Raw genomic sequence first — 19,843 nt, 5'->3', positions numbered from 1 at the left:
CCTTGGTAAATGGATCATCGTTTCTTCCTGACCATGATTGTTGTGATCATAACTTTAGTGACAATGACAAGGATGTATCCAGAATTGAAACTCCGGATTTTTTAAAAAATAAATAAAATAAAAACAAAAGAGGATTTCTGATTTCCTACATATTTTACTCTATGTACAACCTTGTAATATGGGAAATATCAGTATACAACTCCGCATATTACGCCTTCCCAATATTTTGAGGCAATTTAACATAAGTTCGATCTGTAACTGCGTTAAAAATAAAAATCTAATTTCTATAACTGTCTATTGGGTGATAAAATGAAGTAATATTAAACATTGTACCCTGTATACAAAGCGAAGAAAAAATTAGACAAATTGTACCTTAAAAAATTGAGATACCTAAAACTATAATTATCCTCTAAAAATTATAACAATGTACTGTGAGAGACGATTTGGTGGTACTTTAACGAAAAAAGAACATCTGTGACGCGTATGGGTAAAAAGTTATAGCGCTTCCTCTATTATAACCTTCCTTCAAATAGCCACTTCTCTACTTCTTCAGTAACTTAAGAACTGGCGGTAGTTGTTTTGCATTTATCAAATAGCAGTGACGAGAAGTATTATTCCGGTTAGTTAGGCTATTTATAGCACATTAATAAGAGAAAAAATTAATAGAAAACGAACCAATTCTGAAAATGTCGACAGTTAACAAGTTTCTGAAGAAACAATGTTGAATAACTTCAGAGAGTTCATTGCAACTGGGAATTTTCACAACATTCCACGTATATTTATACGTTTTTCAAAATAATCATAAAAGGTACCTGACAACTGGCTAGCGCTAGCTCGTAGATACGATGGAGTTTATCGTTTAAACAAAATTTCGTAATTGATTTATGATCATAGAAGGACCCTATGAGTTATCAGAGCTAAATCATTAATACAAATTTGTTTTATTATTATTATTATTATTATTATTATTATTATTATTATTATTATTATTATTATTATTATTATTATTATTATTATTCAGTCCTCTTCATATTATTTTGGATGTATAAAAAGTGGATGGTCGCGAAATTTATCATAGAATCAACGAATCTGTATGTATGTAAGGGAGAATCATATACAATACGAATGCTTAAACAAGACAGCAAATTTATCAACAACCTAAGAAACAAATCTCTACAAATATAACGAGCATAGGCATCGGGCTGCGACCCTAGTATGACTTTGCGAATAAATCCTTTCTTAAGTTTTCATATTTTTAAAAGACTCCCAGAATTTTTCAGAATTTGCTGCAACAACAACAACAAAAAAGATCACGTGTTTTTGTGTTGTTGCAATGTCCAGGTCTTTTCATTCGCAGATCAGTAAATTTAACACGAAATTCTAAACTCCTTCAACACGAAATTCTAAACTCTTGCCAGGTGATTTTAGCAATAAGAAACTCAGCACGATTACAGTTCTGCTTTTCTATTCACTTTGCAAAATTCTGCACAGATAAAGATTGTAGCGAATACCGTATAACGTATTTTTCCAGCTGCTTAGAATGAGACCATTTAATGCCGTATGTCTGAAAATAGTATATGCAGATGTAAATTAACGTGTAATAGGAAAATATTCTATCTTACTGTTTGTCATAACAAACAACAATAGTACAAACATAAAAATTTCTCAATCCTTTCCTGCACCTCAATTTTAAACCGGCCTCCACACTGAATGGCAGTGATCAAACTCGAACCCCCATAATAAATGCTGAACTAACATTCATGATTGACACTTGTAGAACTTCATAAAAGTAAATGCTTTTCTCCAGTTAATGATAAATGTAATTTTTGAGACACTGAACAACTCTTCTACATCTTATTACAGCCAGTGAAAGAAATATCTCGCATCACTATCTTCAAAATAATGTTTGCCAAGATACCACACGTTTATAGTTCATGATTCAAATAGGTTATTTTTTCTGTTAAAACACTATCAATATTGTGTATGTGTAATATAGTATAGATGGTTAAAAACCGTCCCACAAAGTGCTGAACATATGAAATCGAACATTGAACAGGAAATAGGAAACATTACTGTAAATAAGCTTCGGCCATTATTCGATAAATTGTATAAGAGTGATACGCGCTTTAATACAAACGGATCACACTTTCAACTCCTCCTGTAACAGTAAAAGTAAGTACATGCATCTCTCTTCGGGACAGTTTTAAGTCATACACCCTTAAGTTGGTGATTTACTTCAAAGTTTTAACAATTTATAAACAGTGTAATGCTCCACTTCGTGATCGATTACAAGATTGTATTTATAGGTATTTTATTTACTGTTTTTATAGTTTCAGTGTTCTGAAATTTCTTATTTGTAATGTTCATTCATTTATTCATTTAATAAGTTATTCTACATTGCTACAATGTATGTATCTTATAAATTTCATACAGGTAGTAGGCAACTTGGCTTTTAGTCTGTACCATATATTTACGATGTTATCTAAAAAGAAAAAAGAAGAATATAAAATTGTACGGAATATGAAGACGAGGGATTAAAATTCTCGAACTATGCGTATAAAATTAATCCGAATGCAATTCTAGAAGTTTTTGGACCCTCATAATGTTTCTTTCTAACTATATGTTCCTGATGTCTATTGTATAGCTTCACATTAACGTACCCTCAAAATTTTAGTTGCTTTAATGAAGTTTGATAAGAAAGCTATTTTCTGGGTTTCATCTTCAATAGTTGTGAGTAGCTGCAATACTGTGATCTGTAAGTAACAATGAGGATATGTATTAATGAATATGTATGAAAGAAATGTGTTGATAATCAGAATAATACATGATTATATTATTCGAAAGATAATAAGTTGTGGTTATTAAGTCATTAAAGATATTTATATAAGCGATGCAAAGAAGTAATTAAAGAATATTATTGAAATGGTGTTATTTATTGAGTATGAATATATATATATATATATATATATATATATATATATATATATATAATTACTAAAGATTTGTTCAAAACTGAATTATCTTACATGGTCGTCATTCATAGAAGCAAGCTACCTCATAACGTTATTCAGCCTAACCTAGCTAATATATTTATCTGGAAATCCTAACCGAACCTAATATACTTACCTATCAACTTAACCTAAAACACAGAAGATATTAAAATATTTACCTGTCAGTGATGATTGTTCTTTCCAATAGTATTGGAAAAGGTGTTACATAGTGCTATACAATATGTGGGCCTATAGAAATTCGACATGCTTTGTTATTCCTGTTGTTATTGTTTCACCTGATTTGTAAGTGGAGGCTTTTGTTTCAAAGGACTTGGATTCTGATAAAGAAGACTCAGATGCGTTATAATACTTTGCAAGATCTCCTCTTGCTGGCGACCAGGTTATGAGCTGGTGCCATTTCGTGGTGATAGCTACAGTATTTTCTTCATGAAGACTACGAGATGTCATCTTTACAATATTTTTGATGTGCACCTATTCCAATTTCATTTTCTATGGAATTTCAGTGGTTCGATGGGCTGCAGACTTCGATACTTCTGGAAGAAACCATATGGAAAAAAACAATGAACCACCATTGTCTGCTGTTTTTCAGCTCCATGCAGCAGACGGGGTGCAGTTCAACACAGATATAATTCCTAAACTGTGATTTAAAATGTCTCTAATTGTATATGCATATAAAACAAACTGCTAGGAAAAAGAGCTACGACTATCTCGATTACGAAATCAACACTGAACTTCATATATATATTTAAAATTATATATATATATATATATACTGTATTTAAGTATGCATTTCTATGTGTGGGTACGTAAATTGTTGAACAAAATTTGGTACACCATATTAAAATACATTTTTTTTATTTAATCGTTTTTCTACAAAGACAAAAGAGAACACTTGTACATTTATATTCTTTATTAAATAGTTTATTGCAAGGCACTTGAATCACAACTATGATTTTTCATGAAGACTTCCTTTTGACTAGGATTGTCACAATTATATTTGGCTTTGAAACATTTACATACGTTACAAGAAAATAAGTATCAAAGAGCATTTCTAAGCGACAGTATGCAAAACTTACTCTTACTTGTGCAATACTAGCGTATTGTACAAGCAGAAATTTTTAATTCATTGGACAGAACTTGTCGCATAAGCGCAGAATATTTATATCAGTTTTAGAAAAACTTCCTTTAAAAAAAAGAAATTAAAAGAGGGAAAAATATAAATTGAAAATGAACATATCTGTTTTACATAACTTCATTCACAAATAATAAAAAAAGAAATCACTATAAGAAAAAAATTAAAATATGATGACCCAATACTTCTTTTACGTTTACCGATTACTGTCATTTCAACTACCGGTACATGTCAACAATCATTATATTTGCACCTGCTATGTACATATAAAGCTTTTACTATAAATTTATACTCTTTCTAAACGAAGTACCCCACTGGTTTTGCTAACTACATAAAACTCAACATATTAAGTTGAAAAATAAAAAGGAAATTAGGTAGGCAGTGACCATGCTTTGTTTCGTGATAAAAATAAAATAAAATTGAAAGAAAAAATTGTATAGGAAATGTGTAATCTCAAGGGAAAGACTATTTTTCGTCACAATGAAAAAGTAATTTTTTAAGAAAAAGGGAGGAAAAAAGAAAAATAGAAAAGATTTTTTTTTAACATTAGGTTACTTGAAATAACGAAATTGAACATTCAATTTCTGCAAAACAGTTCACAAGCTGCTCATCTTGAAAAGTTTTGTACGAAACAAAATTTTCAAGATATTTTGTTTTATCCATATTTGAACAAAAGTTCAGATAAGTTTCTTGAAACAGTTCGGAGTAAAATATTCGTAAATAATTGCAACTTACATCCTTCGGTTTTATTTAATTCTATTTATCTTCCAGTGGCTTTATTGTCACAAACACGGTTTATCAAGTATTTGGTTTTCATCAACCAGAGGATATATTCAATCTATAACCTGACAAAGTTTTAAATATTAATAAGTAGGCTTTTCACCGTAGGTTTTGTAATATCATTACGTACTTCTTATTACATATTCCTTGTTCACATCGTTAGAGCTTAATTGTAATAGATACCACATATGAACAACTCGCTTTAGATTTTGGTGCTAGTTCCTACAACCAAGATTAAACATAATAAGATGGTACTTTTTCTAAGTGTGTAAATGTACAAATATTAGATACTTTTTGGTTAATTTTGATTCTGATTATACAGTGTGTCCAAAAAGTTTCTGTACAGTGAAAGTAATACCATTTGAAATGATTTGCATAAAAGATGTTGAAATTGGACCTCTTCAGATGTGTAAAAAAATGTCTTCATACACTTCTGAACGTTGCTGCAGCAAAGATCCTTCTTAGAATATAATATTTAAATGCAATTTGATTTACAGGTCATACAATATTTACATAGAAGCATGCAATCACAGCGCACAGTAACTTTACAGACATCCTGTATAATTGACAGAGAATATCCAGTCAATTGAGGTGAACCAATTTTTCAACATTTGGTTCACCTCAATGTCTGCTACGTATTATAAAATATAATGCTCGAGTAATTTTAGAAATTTCGAATAAAATGTATAATTTGGAATTTGTATGTTTATCATATTACAAAATGGGAACAATAAACATTCGAGATTTTTTCTCTAGTCCCAGGATCTAAAGCGACTAGTGGATCATTTCTAATATATATATCTATATATGTATAAAATCGAAATCATTTTGCAATACGTCACAAGATGTTACTGTACATTACATAATATGTAGTACATTTTAAATCCATATGTAGTTCTCACATTCTGGGACAGCACTTCTAAACAATTTCTCAATAAATATTTATATTCAACACCTACGCGATCAATACTATATGTCGTAAGATTTTCTTTCAGAATAATTTTCGCTAATACAACTGACATAAGAGGTCAACGTTTATTAACAGTCAACAAATTATCGAAATCTAAAGTAAGTTTCTAACCTGTGAGGTATATGCTTATTATAAAGCTAACTTATGACTCTTAACCCTTGATCATACGTATATTGCTAGGTAAGCATTGCTGTCCGATCAAGTCAACGTGCTTCCGTCTTCTTTCAGTATAGTATTTAGAGCTCAAATAAGAGTTTTATTATTCTCCGTTCATATGTTAAAAAATGTACTCGTATTTAGAAACATGAACCTGCATGTTCTATAGGAAATATCGAGTTCGGTTTTCTAAGGAATAAATAACATTTTAGAAAACCGTAATAAACAGTTATGCTAAAGCTTCTCTCAACGAGTAATACCAAACGTATTTACAACTGATAAAATGATACTGAAATCTTTGTAGTCATGATAGAGCTTATCGTTAGCTCATTTTTTACTGAATTTACAAGTACGTCTAGCTGTTTGAAGTTTGACAGTTGCTGGTAGCCAAGCAAAACAGCTGCAGATGCCCATCGTTCATGGCTACCACACATAAAAGACTCAGTGAAAATATCACTCGTTAATTTGCTCTTTGGTATACATTCAGATACTTTTAGGAAACAAAGAAACCAAATCATGGTTTCTTGTTACCAACAAGGAACTCTGTTTTAGATTGCTCCGAAATTATAACTTAATATTGAAAACTATTGTGGCGGACTTGGATCAGGGTCTGGTTCAAGTTTAACTTCAATTTCAGGGGATGGAGGAGGAGGTGCTGGAATATTCAATTGTACGTCGCGAGGATCTAGAGATTGTGATCGAGTATTTACATTAATCATTAATCGTTTCTCCGGTAGCGGTACAGAACGAGATAAATGTGGCTTGATAGTGGCTGGCGTTATGAGATGAGACTTTGGCTTAGGCGGCAGTGGAGGACCACTGGTGCTACTAGCAACTTTCTTCACAGGTGAAACACTTTTAGAGGTTTTGTTTTTCTTTTTGTATTGCAATGGATCTATAACTCCAATAATCGGCTGAGACTTAAATAGCTTATTGTAATTAGTTTCTCTGTTGATAAGTTCCAGCTGATAAAACCTTTTCTCTTCTGTTAGACTAGAGAGTTCAGAGTCTTTTTCTGCCATCATATGCTGGAGATCTTGAATAAGCTTGACATCTTCAGGACGAGATTCTCGATTTTTGTATTTGTCGTCAGCTTGCTTTAACCTGTAATAGAATTTAACATTAAGAAATATCATAACTACAAGTGTTAGTACACTTTTAATGTAAAAGTGATTTCAGAAAATTCTTGTAACATAATCCACAACAAGTATGCTCAATTTTATTTATATTTCTAGAGATTTCATTATGTCATTTCTATTTCTATAGACTATTTATTGTGCCACTAAGTTTCTGCATCTACTACTAGAAAGAAGAAATTGAATGTTATTGTATGTTTCTGTTAAATTAGTATCATTACAGTTATTTATTTACAATAAAAAAGATATAATTACTATTATTTAATATATATATATATATATATATTAATTTCATCATAAATAAATATAGACAAGCAATACATTAACACATGGATTTTATATAAATGCTCTGCTAGGAAATAAAATTAAAAACGACGCTACAAAACAAATGAAATTTTCAATGAAGAGCACGCACGTAACTACAAAGTTTAGCAAAATTCAAAATCGTTAAGAAATATTAAATGCACAATTGTAAATATTAATAGTGCATATTTATGAATGTGGTTTACAATTTGAGCATAATGTGATTTATAAAGCATTCAGTGTATAGAATATATACCGCTTATTTTATAATTTATTTTTGGTATTTCTGATGTTACACGCATTCTATAAGTTTAGTAAGTTAATTGTGTGCATCTGAGAACAATAATTTTTATTAGCATTTTTTAATTCAATAATTTCGGTATTTTGAAAGATTTTTCATAATGGATGAATGTATAATGAGTTGGAATAATTTCACACAAAACACAATAAAGTAGCAGAGATTTACACGATATTTTATTTACACTGCTGAAGCTTTTAAGAATGGTAAGTCTAATCAGGAGTACGTGTCATACATTTACTCTTTTAATTCAAAAATGCACTTCTTAAATATACGAATCTGAACGCAAAATCTGTCATATTTATCTTAAACTAATTATTGTAGATCTTTACGGTGTAAGTGAACTAAAGCAATGACTCACAACTATATTTCGTAGATAATGTTAGTACCAAGCCTTTCACATTTATGCCTTTTTAAGATTTCTTTGCATTTTTAATTACTGTCTTTTTAAATACTTTATTAGTAACTTTAAATAACAGTGAAAGTTTACTCAGAATGAACTAAAATTCATAAATTCATGTTTCTGGAATAAAGATTAAAAATAAGTCATAGAATTTCATTAAAGAATTTTATTAAGTTTCACTCTTGCATATTGAAGCTACTTTTACACACATTGAAGCACATTGAAGTTACCTTCTAGAAGTTTATAATTTCGTTAACAAGCTCATTATTCTTTAATTCTATTTAGGAGCTGCATTATGCATTCTGTGCATTTAGAATATTCGCATGCCCGAGACAGGAAGACGGTATCCCAGCAAAGATACCGAGTCAAGTCTCGCTTCGAAATATTAAAGTAATACTGATATTTCCAGTCCCTCTGGTTATACCAGTATTGTTTTTATATATAAGTTGAATACCAAGAGAGCAATGACTTCAAACAAATAGCCTCGCTTGTAATACTCCCATTAAAATACCCAATAACGATAGAAATTATAACAAACTGTTACCTAGTACTACGACTGCTTGAAATTGAACTAACTACTTCTTCTGTCACAAATGAACTACTTACAGAGTATTGAGTGAAGCTATTTTGCCCTCCAGCATTTCCCTCATCTGTTGCATCTCTCTTTCCCAGGCCATCTTCTCAGAAGCGTGCTGTTCTTTGAGTTCCTCAATCTGCCTGTCGCAAGCAGCCTCGCACTCTCTGTGTGTGCCAAGGGTGGAGAAAAGAAAGCTTTGGTTAGCAAGGGTTAGGACTGGGAGAAGGTAACGAGTGCTCCAACCATTACAAAAAATATGAATTAAAAAAAGAAGAAAAAAAAGTAACAAAGCAGGTGTGTCAGTACAGGACGTGTATGTTAAAGATTTTTGTCAGTAGCTAAGTTGCTAGTCTGCTGTAGCTATGGTTTTTATCACTCAATTATTCCATGACGTTTTCAAAAGAATTACATGTGTGGACAGAGAAGAGAAGAAGAGAAAACTATCAAAACAAAGTTTACTACACTAAAACAACATAATGCGGTAAAAGATATTTTTTGAATGTTTTCTACTTTAAAAAAAAAAAATAAAAAAAAACCACCAAAGCTTATTTAACAAATTTGCATTTACGAAAGCGTGTCACATTTAAATTGTTTTAAAAAGTCAAAGAAGAGTGTATATGGCACATATAAAACGATAGCCCTATAAAGATTCATTAGACAATAAACAACAGTGCAGGATATTTTTTGCGGATCTTTTTAGTCCTCTTTTTTTTATTCCATCAATAATAATTTCATTGTCATCAACTATTTTAGTTTCAACGACACGATTGAACAACGTTAAACTTAGTTAAACTTTAGCTTCAAGTATAACATTTGTTGACATTTCTAAAAAAAAAAAAAAAAAAAAAAAAAAAAAAAAAAAAAAAAAAAAAAAAACTATTCAGAGACGGCTCTTGAGGGTAATTACATCAGTAAATATTTAACTTTTATCGCAACAAACTAAGGGAAGAAAGTTGTATACAAAAAATAAGACATTACATAAGTTATTCCCTTAACTTGAAGTGAAAACATTTAAAATTGTACCGATGTGTTTTTTCTAAAGAGCCGCTACTTCTTTAATTATATATTGTTCCTGGTCCATGGGGTAAAATACCGGTAAAATATCAGTGACGTACGCAGAACTTCGTCAAGGGGGGGGGGGGGGTTCAAGCACCCAATTTCATTTTAGGACAAGCATAATTTCTGAATATATATATTTTAATATAGTACATGTTTATTTTTCCATAATATCTTTGCTCAAGAAGGGGGTTAAACCTCGTAGTCCTTTTTACGTACGCCACGTAAAATCTACCATCTCTAAATCATTGATCTAGGTTTGATGTCTGCTGAGTGACCAGGCTTGCCAAAACTTGCACCGTCATGTTTTGCTATTAAGATTGGTGTAAAAAATCAAATTACCTAAATTAGTGGTATTTAATTTCTCTATGCTCTTCTTATTTTCAGTATGAACGAGATATTTGAACAATTGAAAACAATAGTAGTCGGTGGACATGAGTTTTCAGAATGAATGTAAATTATGTTACTGATCTTCATAAATTGTCATATACTGTAAATTATAACTGTTTCTTTCTTTCTTTATGCTGTTTATCTTATTGTGAAAGCGTGCTGAGGATGTGAAGAGACATCACACTTACATATTATAGATTTGAACAGAAAGATACACCAAGACTACAAAAAGAGTGACCGTGTGATTGCTGTACATTCAATACCGACTTGAAAAAAGCATCCAATGCGTGAAAAATAAATTCTTTGTGCGAAAAATTCTTCTACAAACTCGACTTTACAAGGTATTTCAAGATCATATTGTTGAGTTAATACTCACATTTCGTCAGTCTGATGGGAAATGCCCAATTTTAAATAGTGTTGGAGATCGTATCACACGCGATAATTGAGACAGAGACTAGACTACACTCGCCAAAGACAAAATATAAACATGGTAACTATTTATGTGCTACTCAAGTCTCTGCGTATCACATTAACAATACAGAAATTATATCAAAAAGTATTTCAAAATAATTAGAAATTTAGTTAATTTCATCAGTTTCTTAATTTCATCAATTTCAGCTTCAAAAATGCACTTGCAAAAATAATTTTCCGTTATGATACTTCCAGTTAGATATTACAATTTCCAGTTACACGGCGCATGCTGTGTACTTTGATAACTAACATATTGACATTTTTATATTATTTACGTAATTTTACGTATAAAACTGGTATCGAAATTTTAATTTAACTACATTTGACAAACCGACGTACTTAGTTAGAAACACAACGCGACTTATACAAATTGAATTAAACTTTTTTTCTATTTTCCAATTTTAGTGGTTATTACAAAACACAAATATCAGGGAAGAATGTGACTATTCTATGATTCGTTTATGCAACTGTTAAATTAAAAAAAAAAAAAAAAAATTAGTATGTCGAATTTCACATTAATTATCTTTATGACATTTACGTATGATATAGCACAACATTTTGGAAGAATGTCTTGTCTTTAGCTTTGACTATTAAAAAAAATAAAAAAAGTAGATACGAAATAGTTAAAGATATGGAGACAAAACTTTTCAGATGGTAGGAGCACTTTCTTCAAGCGTATTACCTAACACTTCTCTGATTTATTTTTATTTTTAATATTTTATTCTATAGAATCCGGAAATTTATAAAAACAATGTCACATTTTGTGGTTAAGAATATTTATACATTACAACTTATTCCATGAAATAAAAATAAAATTATTTATCGCAACTTTTATACTGTAACTGTTTACTTTTGAGTGTACTCAGCATTAAAAGAACTGCTATAACACATTTAAACAACCCGTTTAGATGTACTAGCAGTACGAAAAGATAAGAAGTAGAAATAAATGAAACTTAAAATTGACTCAAATAAATAGCAGAAAGAACAGAGATAGAATTAACCAGTGGAAGTTTTTTATACATACGTACATGGGCAGGTGCGTAATCCCCCCCACCACATCCTTTTAAAGAGAAAAATTCTGACCAAAAAAATAAATAAATAAAGAACAAAAAACATAATAATGACAATGCCCTAAATTAATCCACAATATGAAAACAATTATCACAGACATTCTCAAAAAATTGGTAAATATTTAAAAAAAATCAAGTAACGAATATTTGGCACTGATTATTTTTTTTTTTAAAAAAAAAGCTAGTAACATTTCATTTCCGTATTAGAAATCGTACGTTTAATCACAATTTAGTTTATTATTAACCTTACATATTTCATTTCAAAAGTTAAATGAAATGTTACAGGCAGACACATACACACACACATTTATATAGTATTTGATATACTCATATATATTTATATACAAGTGTTCTATCGAAGAAGAATCAAACTTGCAGCTTCCCACGATTTCACCACATGCAAACTTACACATAGAGTACCGTATATCAATGAATGCGTACAAATGAAATAAAAATTCCATAGTACAAAAGAAAAAAAGTGCTTAAAAATACAAATATACAAAAATGACCAGAGAAATGTTAATTTTATAAAATAAAAGAAAAGAAAGCAAACGGAAGTACCATATGTGTTGCTGCGTGTATATATATATATAATCATATATAGAGATATACTATGAAATTCATATATGCATACGAACATGTATAAAATATATTTATATAATAATAATAATAATATAAAAAGCACACATATTACTCAAGCACATCCATATAAACAGATGTACAGACGCACAGCTCCAAACAAAAACAAAATAACAACAACAATAACAATTAACACCAATAAGAATACGAATGTGAAATTGAATTGGTCCAATGATTGGTCTAGACTCTATAAAGGACCATAGCCACAGCAATAAGCAGAGAGGACAATGTGAGGGGAAAAGAGTCGCATACAAGCCATGAGAAGAAAGGAAGCAGGAACACAGAGATGGTGGGTATTGAGCTGTGGAGGGAAAGATGGACAATAAAATTAGTCAAATATTTCTTTCCTTAAATACAACTTTTTTTTTTTTTTTTAATGTTAACTTCCAGTTTTTACTCAACTTGTACATGTAATTACAGAAAAAGTTTTATCTGTCTGTTGCGTGAACTGTTTCATTACTCCTGATATTTCGCCCACCTTTCCTCCGTGGTCCTCATCTGAGGCATAAATTGCTTACACAGGTAAGTACATCTTGTTTTCAAATTATTTCTAGTTGTTAGATCTAAAATTATTTAAAATATAAATTTCTTGTGAGAACAATGAGAAATAACAAGAACTTTATATTTTACACAATTTTAGGTCTACTTAGAAAACAAGATGTAGAAGAAGCACTTACCTCAGTAAGTAATTCATGCCTCAGAGGAAGCCCGCAGAAGGAAAGTGAGCAAAATATCAGTAATAACAAAACAATTCACGCCACAAGAAAACAAACTTTTTAATTAATCCCTTGATATTAGTTACTTCTTAAGGCTACACAAACAATACTCCAAAATATACTACAGTTTTCTTCATTGGTCTGGAATGCAAATGAATCACCTAACTTCTTATATTTACTCCAACTATTATGTTTATGCAGCATTATAAATATTCTATAGTTCTACTAGCTACAGACTAATTCAAACGTAAGTATAAATATATTTATATGGTTAGATCGAAGAAATCTCAGTTGAGAATGTGAAAATAAAAAATATATTTACATGATAGTAATGAACAAATTCACACGAGACAGAACAACTCATCATCTGAATGTAAAAAGGAAGATAAGGAAAGTAAGAACACTTTTAGGAAGCGAAAGCTCGATCTTTTGTCATTGTCAATCATATTGAATGTTATGCTTGAATGTTTTGAAGAAAAATGTGTGGTTAAGTCTAAAAGCCCTATTACATTAAGCTACTGGTTGCGCCACCGGTGGCGTAACCAGAGGACGGAGGACGTGGCAGGACATTGAAGTATACAGAGCCTATTACACTAGGGCAACTGGTGGCGCCACCAAGAAATCGGTGGACGAGCTGAGCACCTGTCCGGGCAACCATTGGTGGCGCAGGATACACTTCAGCTATTGTTCTTAACGTAGCGTATGACACTAGACCACTAGTGGCGCCACCAGTAGCTGGATCAAGAGTTGTTTGGTTATCGGCGCTCGCTCCGTGCCTCATCAGACCACAATATATTGTCACTCTCTTTAGTGTTGATTGTTTCTTTTGCTTTGCGAGAAATGGCAAGTGACAATGAAGGTGGTGGCGGAAATGCAGTGAAGAAAACCAGAGGAGAAGACAAAATGCATGAATTAGGCAAACTGATAGACAATAAAGTGAACACTGAGGATTTTATTTGTGCAATTCGGGACAGCACAATTGAAGACTACAGCAACAGAAACAAAATTAAATGCATCAATTATAGAGTTATTCATACCAGATTTTAAAGCAAGAAGAAGTATCCTTTCACTCACTGAAGACATTTTCTCATAAAAATATTCGTCTTGTTTTGGTTGCGCCACTGGTGGACGATACGCGAGAGTGTGGTGTCGCCGCCAGTTGCGCCATCGGTTGCACAACCAGTGGCCTAATGTAATAGTGCCCTAGCTCTGATTAGATTATCAAGAGAAAAGAACACCAGAAACAGGAAGGCATGGCTTGCAAAAAGTTACTGCAAAGAAAATGTAGAAAGTGGAGAATATGAAAGTAGCGAGATAAAGTAGAGAGTAACAATATCTTAACCAGAATTAAATAGCCAATAAGGGATGCAAAAATGGATCATTCAACTTCTAGGCTGTCACAACATGCAAAATGTAATAATTCACATGACATTTACGAAACATAACTTTTATATTAATCCAATAATAACAGAGAGAGATTGGTTATGAAATCATTGGAAGCATCAATTAACTCTGAAATCATATAACGTGGCTACAACATGGAATAAAGTTTAGACAATGTGGAAATTTACTTCACTGAAAATATCCCACGTAGGGCGGACACATGCAGATTTGCCTTTTTAATTTTGATTTTAATTCCAATTTTTCCTTATATTTTCAGAAATCTAAAGACGAATCTCGCTTCCTTTCGAAGCCCCTAGTTATCTGTAGAATATACGGGTGGTAAATGCAAGGATAATTCTACATTTGACTATGACGCACCACTCATATATAGTGTAATAACGACGTCTATACATAGTTTACTCAGTGTTTTTGTTCATGACCATCATGCAAAAACCTTTAATTTGATTTTGTTTTTATTTATAAAATTTTAATCTTATTATGTACTTACATTAATTAATCAAATTATAAAGTTTATCAAATTCGTTGAAATATTTATGTATGTTGTTATCGAATATGAACTGGAAGGAAGAATATTGGTGTGTGCTCATAATGTTACGTAAGTTAATTATTGATTATTAGTTATACCTAATTTTGGGACAATCATTGTATCAATCAACGGGGTTGACTTTTCTTTCAGGAAGGTGTGAAGGGTATGGTTATTATTGGTTTTGGGAACAATACAGATTTTTTTTCTTTAATTGTCCATCATAATAGAAATCAGCAAAATAGTGATATTTAGAAGAGCTTTATTTCAAAATTTTCTGTCTGTTATGGATGTACATACAACTTTACTTGATTTGGAAAGAAGTGTCCATATTTCACTGTTATTTTAATACTTTTTTTATTTAACGTGTGTTTTAGTTTGATTTTCATTTTGATACCAATTTTAACCATCCCCTCAACCTGTTCTAAATATTCACCCTCTTAATGGACCCAATGAATATACGAAAGCTATATGAAATAAATAATCAACAACAAACTTACGTAAGTACATACAGTAATATATCTGTTAGTCACTTTCAAATATGCTCCTATATCCATCACATACAAAATTTAACCATAATATGATTTTAAACGTAATACAGTAACTAGCCTGTAATATACCATAATATTTAACAAAGTGTGATAATTTCGAGAGCCGCTCTTGCACTCTTCTATGGTCATCAATAAGAGATGATCACAGACATCCATTAACACACTCATATTCTTACTTGTTCTATTTTAACACTGCACTATGACATGAGTTATTCTATATTATTCTACTTACAGAGTTCTGTAATTCCTGAATTTCCTTTAAGCCTTCAAACTTTCGACTCTTCTCTCTAGAGTTTTGGTCACGGAGGTTTAAAACAGGAAGAAAAACAATAGAAATATCAAGGAATAAAAATGGAACGGACTTACCAAGGGAAGAGCTGTGTTGTGCATTCTTGGGACAACAGGATGTAAAACGGAAATCTTCGGAAATTATTCAGTGCCTTGAATTACGAAATTTATAAGTTTATCACTACTAATAACTCTAAATAAGAAGATTATATTTAAAGTGAAACGTTTTAAAGAAGAGAAAATATTTGGAACGATGTGATTTGGTGAAAAGAAGATGGAACAAACTTTCTTATACAGATAAATTAAACTTAAAGGGTTTTTCCCTCTAAGATGTTTACGTGAACATGAATCGAGAATCATAGGGCCTTAGATAAAGATAAAATCGTACGATTAGAATACAAATAATTACACAAGGGTTTAACAATGTCTAGTTGAATTATATATATAAATTTCTAGATATGCATGATATCTTTGCGTTTTCTTTGATTTCCTGTATGCATGAAAATAAAGCGTTTTAAGTAAACTAGTAACTCCATGTTCCGTTCATAAGTGTAGTTAAATACTTAGTGTTAACGTTGTAAATACAGATTAATATTGTGCCCTTACATTGGGTTACACGAGCACATTCTAGTCTCCGAATTCTGGGTAAGTAGGTTGGAAGTGATGGTTGTGACAGGTTAACTTTGTGTGTGCCACTAAGTGTATCTGTGCGCGGGTCCGGTATGCAATAAAGAACGGTACTATTGCATGGTGGATCCGAGCGGGGTGTAGCTGGTGGAACCCGCAAAGTAAACTATAGTGCAAGGCTATTATGACGGTAATGTTCCTAACCACTAAAACAAAAGCACTGGATTATCACTCACCCACCCGCCTACATTTTAATAGTAAAGCAGCGGAATGCATCAGTGTGTAATAAACGAAATACCGCGACAAAATGGCTTTCCCAAACAGGGACGAGCAAGCATTGAACCCAGGACCGCCACATTGTACGGAAACATATTGTCAAGTACGTCAGCGACCAACGGATGAAGATCGTGCAAACTAAATATTTTGTTATAGATTATTCAAACTGATATTTTAGTTTGAGTTATCTTCATCCGTTGATCGCTAACGTACTTGACAGCGTGTTTCCGTACAACCCAGCTCTTTCTTTAGTTAAGTCCGTTCAATTTTTATTCCTTGATGTTTCTATTCTTTTTCTCCCTGTTTGTAATCTCCGTGGCCAAAACTCCAGGGGAGAGTAGAAAGCTTGGAAGCTTTAAGGAAATTCAGGAATTACAGAAATCTGTAAGTAGAATAATAGTTAGAATTCCTGAGCGTGGTTTTGCATTGTCTATATTCTGTATTAGTTGGTCAAGTAAATATGTTCTAACTATTCACATACACACACATAAAATAAAGTAAAATAAAAATTTAAAAATAATAAAGAAAAACGAAAAATTACAACATATTAACACAGAGCACTTCACACAATACAACTGAACCACTCTCTATATTAAATTTGCGAAGTCATGTCAGTTACCATACTTGGTGGTGAGAGTGAGAGGACGGGTGGCAATTCTGGGAAGAGGACTGGGTGGCGTAGTGGTTAACGCATCAGCACGGTATGCCCGAGATCCCAGGTTCGAGTCCCGGTCGTCAGTCACTTTTCACCTTTTGTGTGTTATAGTATAGAATAATTTATGTTACAGTGTAGTATTAAAATAGAACAAATAAGTATAGAATATGTCAACTGTCAGTGATCATCTCTCATTGGTGACCTAGAAAGTGAGCAAGAACGGCTTTCGAATCACTTCATTTTGTTAAATATTACACTATATTACAGGTTAATTATTGTGTTACGTTTAAGAAAAATGTGCCATACATAATACTATTTTCTTTAAATTCTAGAGCTCGACACTAATGAATGTGAAAACATTACCAAAGGAAATGAGAAAACACTTTTCATGTAATTGTAGTCTTCCGTTTTATATTCTGCTTTCTTTCCCTAAAATATCATCTTCAAAGAGTATATTTATGTGTATTTTATCTAATGTTGTGACCTCAAATATAACACCTATAAAAATGTACCTACGACATATTCAATTATTTAATTGTGTTAAAGAAATTGTATAATATGATTAGGATGTACAGTCATGTTCAAGAAAAAACTACTCTCTCTTCTAGAAGCTATATTCATTTAACTGTTGAAATTTTTCTTCTTAAAGTCTACGTACGTACCAAAATAATAATCTAACTATACGTGCGAGTCAAGAGTTTTCACAGAATGATACAGGGTGATCAATTTAATTTAGATATGACCACAAATACGTAAACAAACAGGACAAATTTTGATTACAGATTTCTGAAAAGGAGTTCTGTACGATATGATTTATTACTCATTATTTACACTTAATTATTTATAAATTACTTCTCAAATGAAACAAATATCCTTAGTACAACTTTGATGAACGATGAAGACTGTATTTAATTTGTCTGTATAGTGTTTGATTGGTGAGGTTAATTATATTACTTAAAATAAACACTAAAGAGAATAATAATTTTAAAAAAGTGAAGAGGGCTGTAATGAATATTTCCAGCAATATAAACATTCTTTTTCAATTTCTTTTTTATGAATTTTTAATAATTCTAAAAGTTATCATCTAAAGAAATGTATGTGTTTTGTACGTTTTTAACTAATATTAATAATTGTAATAATCAATATTATTTATTAGGTTTCTTATTAATTACAATTTTAATTAAATATACTTTTGTTTTACGGAAAGAAATATAATAGATTTGTCATTATTGAACAAATGAAGAAATATGAATTAAACTAAATTTAGTTCATGACGTTTATTGATACCGAAACTTTCCATTTAAAACTTTACGAAGATATCTGCTTTGATCGATTCAAAGATTAAGAGGCCAACAGACTTTTAAAACTGTAATCATGGTATATCTTACTTTAAAAAAAAAATCAAAAGTTCGTACAGATGAAATGCATAATTACAAGAAAGTTCTTTTAGTTCGTAGTTATTTTGAATGTGGGTTTCTTTCTGTAATAGTATATACTCGTATACAAAAGAAATTTAAAAAAGAACTACAAATATTAAAACATAAACTTATATTCTTTAGTTTAGTATTTAGTATTTTAACCCGCGATCGGTCCTGCCGTTAGAAAAAATCTAACAATAATACATTTTTAGCTATAACCTTTTTCTCCTTTTTTTTTCACTGAAGTTTATCTTTAAAATACCTCTCCTACTTCTACATTGTTGTTTCGGCGCAATAGGTAGGGATAGGGTAGCTAAACATGAATGGATTTCTTGTTTATAAGGTCTTCCAGTTTGTTAGATTACTTCAACTTTTTATTGTCCTTCACCCGAGCTATATTCTCTTATCATTAACTGAACATGGAAAATATAAAATAAATTAAAGATATAAAAATGATAATAGCAGTCCGGACTAGTTTCAATTTTTAGATACTGGCCTAAACAATAGAATTTGAGATTATCCAAAAATGTATATATAGTGCACTTCATTACTTATTTTCGTACTAAAAGCGAAAAATATAGCCCTGGAGCAAAACAACAAAGCATCTCTGCAACATTTCAGAAATAAAGAAAACGTGCGTGCCCACAATTAGTAAGTATCTTCAAGATAAAATGGTGCGTTAGAAAAAATCTATGCACGCGACCGATGGCGTTACTCCATACGACGCGACTGACCGTGGGTTAATATCCAGACGAGGACAAAACAATTTATAAATGTATTCTGTATCTTATGTCTATTTTTATAATATAAAGCATAACCACAAGGGCAGATTTTTTTTTCGCATTAGATAAACACACCTATCCCCGAAGTAAGTATATTTGTACTCAAACAAATAAAAAGCAACATTGTAAAAACAATCCCAATGCAAATAGATATGATATAAGACGATTATCAAATTATAATAATGATTTAATGTGAACGCATTACTAAACG

The 19,843-nt window shown here is 31.2% G+C and overlaps 1 protein-coding gene across 3 annotated transcripts in view; it reads right to left on the bottom strand.

The window, feature by feature from the left end:
* Positions 1-6,582: 6,582 nt before the first annotated feature.
* LOC145690704 (uncharacterized) overlaps positions 6,583-19,843 on the bottom strand; it is a 430,408-nt gene continuing 417,147 nt past the window's right edge. For 2 of the 3 annotated variants that reach the window (XM_081765876.1, XM_081765867.1), the window contains 2 exons: positions 8,796-8,930; positions 6,583-7,153 (listed from right to left, as the gene is read on the bottom strand). In XM_081765876.1, the coding sequence (XP_081622002.1) occupies positions 6,634-7,153; positions 8,796-8,930 (655 nt within the window). In that variant the 3' untranslated portion in view covers positions 6,583-6,633. Of the gene's footprint in view, positions 7,154-8,795; positions 12,694-19,843 lie in introns of those variants that run through there. The other variant, XM_081765884.1, reaches the window with a different exon arrangement.

The sequence above is a fragment of the Thermobia domestica genome, chromosome 1 (assembly GCF_964235325.1).
Source record: "Thermobia domestica chromosome 1, izTheDome1.hap1.1, whole genome shotgun sequence".
NCBI classification, from domain to species: domain Eukaryota; kingdom Metazoa; phylum Arthropoda; class Insecta; order Zygentoma; family Lepismatidae; genus Thermobia; species Thermobia domestica.
Note: the sequence above shows the minus strand (reverse complement) of the source record. Positions and strands in the feature narration are given on the sequence as shown.